The sequence below is a fragment of the Podarcis liolepis genome, assembly GCF_965112155.1.
Source record: "Podarcis liolepis genome assembly, chromosome: 3".
Classification (NCBI taxonomy): Eukaryota; Metazoa; Chordata; class Lepidosauria; order Squamata; family Lacertidae; genus Podarcis; species Podarcis liolepis.
The window spans coordinates 13562961-13565637 of NC_139557.1; the positions used below are offsets into that span (position 1 = coordinate 13562961).

At 45.2% G+C, this 2677-nt stretch overlaps 1 protein-coding gene across 1 annotated transcript; it reads right to left on the minus strand.

Moving 5' to 3' along the window:
- Window positions 1–735: 735 nt before the first annotated feature.
- Window positions 736–1353, minus strand: LOC310702415 (protein mago nashi homolog; the record flags this gene model as incomplete). Its single annotated transcript, XM_083493893.1, has 1 exon — window positions 736–1353. Exon 1 carries the CDS (start codon window positions 1336–1338, stop codon window positions 736–738), a length of 603 nt encoding a protein of 200 aa, XP_083350019.1. The 5' UTR covers window positions 1339–1353.
- Between the last annotated feature and the right edge of the window lie 1324 nt (window positions 1354–2677).

Genomic DNA, 2677 nt, shown 5'->3' on the forward strand with positions numbered 1-2677 from the left:
ATTATATGCAAATGCGCATACACACACAGTTAACTGTTAGATTAATAGTCTAATCCGGTCTCTCCTCTACCACTCAGGTAGCTTGTATCTTTCTCTTCTCGCCACCACAGCAATATCCTGTCTTGCCACATCTCTGTCAGTGTTAGCTAAAGCTGGCAGGGGATTTGCCTCTAGTCTAGACTTCAGTCTAACTGTAGTGTTAATTGTAGGTTGCAAGAGGCTGCATTCTGCATTTGCCATAGCTCTGGCCACTGACATCACTTTGATCTTTATCCTTGGAAATCACATTCATTGAGAAAAGCTAAAACAAATTTCTCCCTCAGAGAGCTACCATCAAAGGCTGTGCTCTTTCAACTTGAACATTATCCCTGAAGCTTTGAGACTGCAATTAGAAATCAAATGCTGACTAATGTTCATCTGCTCTCAGTATCTTGCTGCAGAAATGTCAAAGCACCACAGGGCCTTACTCAGGGTACAATGCTGAATTTCATATCTACGTGCCAGGTTTAGATAGCTTTTAGAAAATGTAGGCTTTAAAGGGGAATAGCAGGAAAACATAGTATTTTATGGTTACGGTAATACTATGATCACCTGACACCGGAGGGCAAAACCATGGCATAAAAGAAATTAGCTGGCATTTGACTGGCATATTTATAACTGACACAGTTGTTTGAAGGGGTGCCTAGAGAATTTTATTAAGGTTTCATTATCCCTGGTGTAGTGTGGATCTTGTCCTCACATCTTTCTTTTTTTAAGCTTTTTAGCGTTTATTAAATTCACTGTAAAAAATCTGACGCACATAAAACCAATGAGAGATAAGGAATGGAAAGTCACCCCACCGAAAGAAACTTTACAGTACAAATTTAAATCCATACAATTTAATCTTGAACAGCAACTTAATCTTAATCTTGGCTTAATCTTGAAGTGTAATCCAATGAGACTAAAGACAAGACACTTGAGGTCCTGGACAAGGTAGTAAAACACTCTTAGACCTTCTGGATCCTTGGACTGATTTACATCAATAAGAGAACCAATTTTTGATGTGGTAAAAGAGATGTGTTCGTCACCAATTACAATTTCAAGCTCCTGCCGACCAACTCTGTCAGGAGGCAGCCATAACACATCATCTTCTTTTGTGATTTCACTGTCATTGATAATCCTCTTTAGCTCTTCCATCACACGTTTGTGTACGTAGGCTTCTTTTCTGATCATGACATCATTTTTATAATTGCTGTTGTTTGCATATCTCGGTTTCCCGTCAGGGCGGAACTCGAGAAACTTGTGGCCAAACTTCCTCTTGTGCCCAACATAATAACGCAGATAGAAATCGCTCGCCATGGCCACATATTCCCCACCGGCCCCCGAGACCTTGTCCTCACATCTTAAACATGAAGCTGAGAGTTCATTAAACCTCAGGACCCTTTGGTTTCTAGAAGCCCAAAATGAAGTCCATAGCCCTCACACCACTGCAATAGTTTGCTTGTGTGGTTTTAGAAATGCCTAAGGCAAGGTAAGCGATGCGGGTGGCGCTGTAGGTTAAACCACAGAGCCTAGGACTTGCCGATAAGAAGGTCAGCGGTTCGAATCGCCGTGACGGGGTGAACTCCCATTGCTTGGTCCCTGCTCCTGCCAACCTAGCAGTTCGAAAGCACGTCAAAGTGCAAGTAGATAAATAGGTAACGCTCCGGCGGGAAGGTAAATGGCGTTTCCGTGCGCTGCTCTGGTTCAGCAGAAGCGGCTTAGTCATGCTGGCCACATGACCCGGAAGCTGTACGCCGGCTCCCTCGGCCAATAAAGTGAGATGAGCACTGCAACCCCAGAGTCGGTCACGACTGGACCTAATGGTCAGGGGTCCCTTTACCTTTACCTTTAAGGCAAGGTAGCAGTGAATACCAGTAACTGGGAAACCACAGGAGGGTAGAGTGTTCTTGTGCCCAAATCCTGCTTGGGAGTTTCCCACAGGTATCTGGTGGGCCACTATGAGAACAGGATGCCGGACTGTGTGGAGCTTTGGCCTGATCCTTCAAGCACTTATTATGTCCTCATGTTGACCTCCAGATGTTATTGGCCCCTATCTCACATCAGCCCTGGTCACCATGGTGAATGGTCAAAGTTGATAGAATATGGAGTTGCGTGTCGAGGTCCCCAAGCCACCCCAATAAAACACAATTCACACAGAATTTTTGTTTAAGGTTTTTGGCATAATTTTGGCCACAACCTTATTAAAATACAGAAAATGTGAGTGGTTGCTTAGGCATTGGTTGCGACTATCTGTCTCCGCCCGGGGACAGACTGGCATTCGCCCGCTCGTGAAAGTCAGAAAGGGAAAACATTTTGGGGAGAAAGATGGAGCTGGGAACCATGCCCTCACCTGTCCCCAAATGCTCCCAGGGACTCTTGCATGACCCTAGCCCCTTGACAGGGGTTTGGACAAAAGCATGGCAAGCCCCTGGATCCCTTTAACAGAATACCCTTGCAGCAGCAGCATTGGAGGGGCAGGCACAGCCAATCCATGCCCCTCCCCCTCCCAATTCATAAAAGCCAATGGCTAACTGCAGCCTTACAAGTTGTGACAATTTGCTACATAGTAGGCAAAAACCAAATAGCACCAGCCAATCAGCCAAATGGACAAAATTATTACCAGGCCCCCACCCCAAAAGCAGACGACCCCATGACA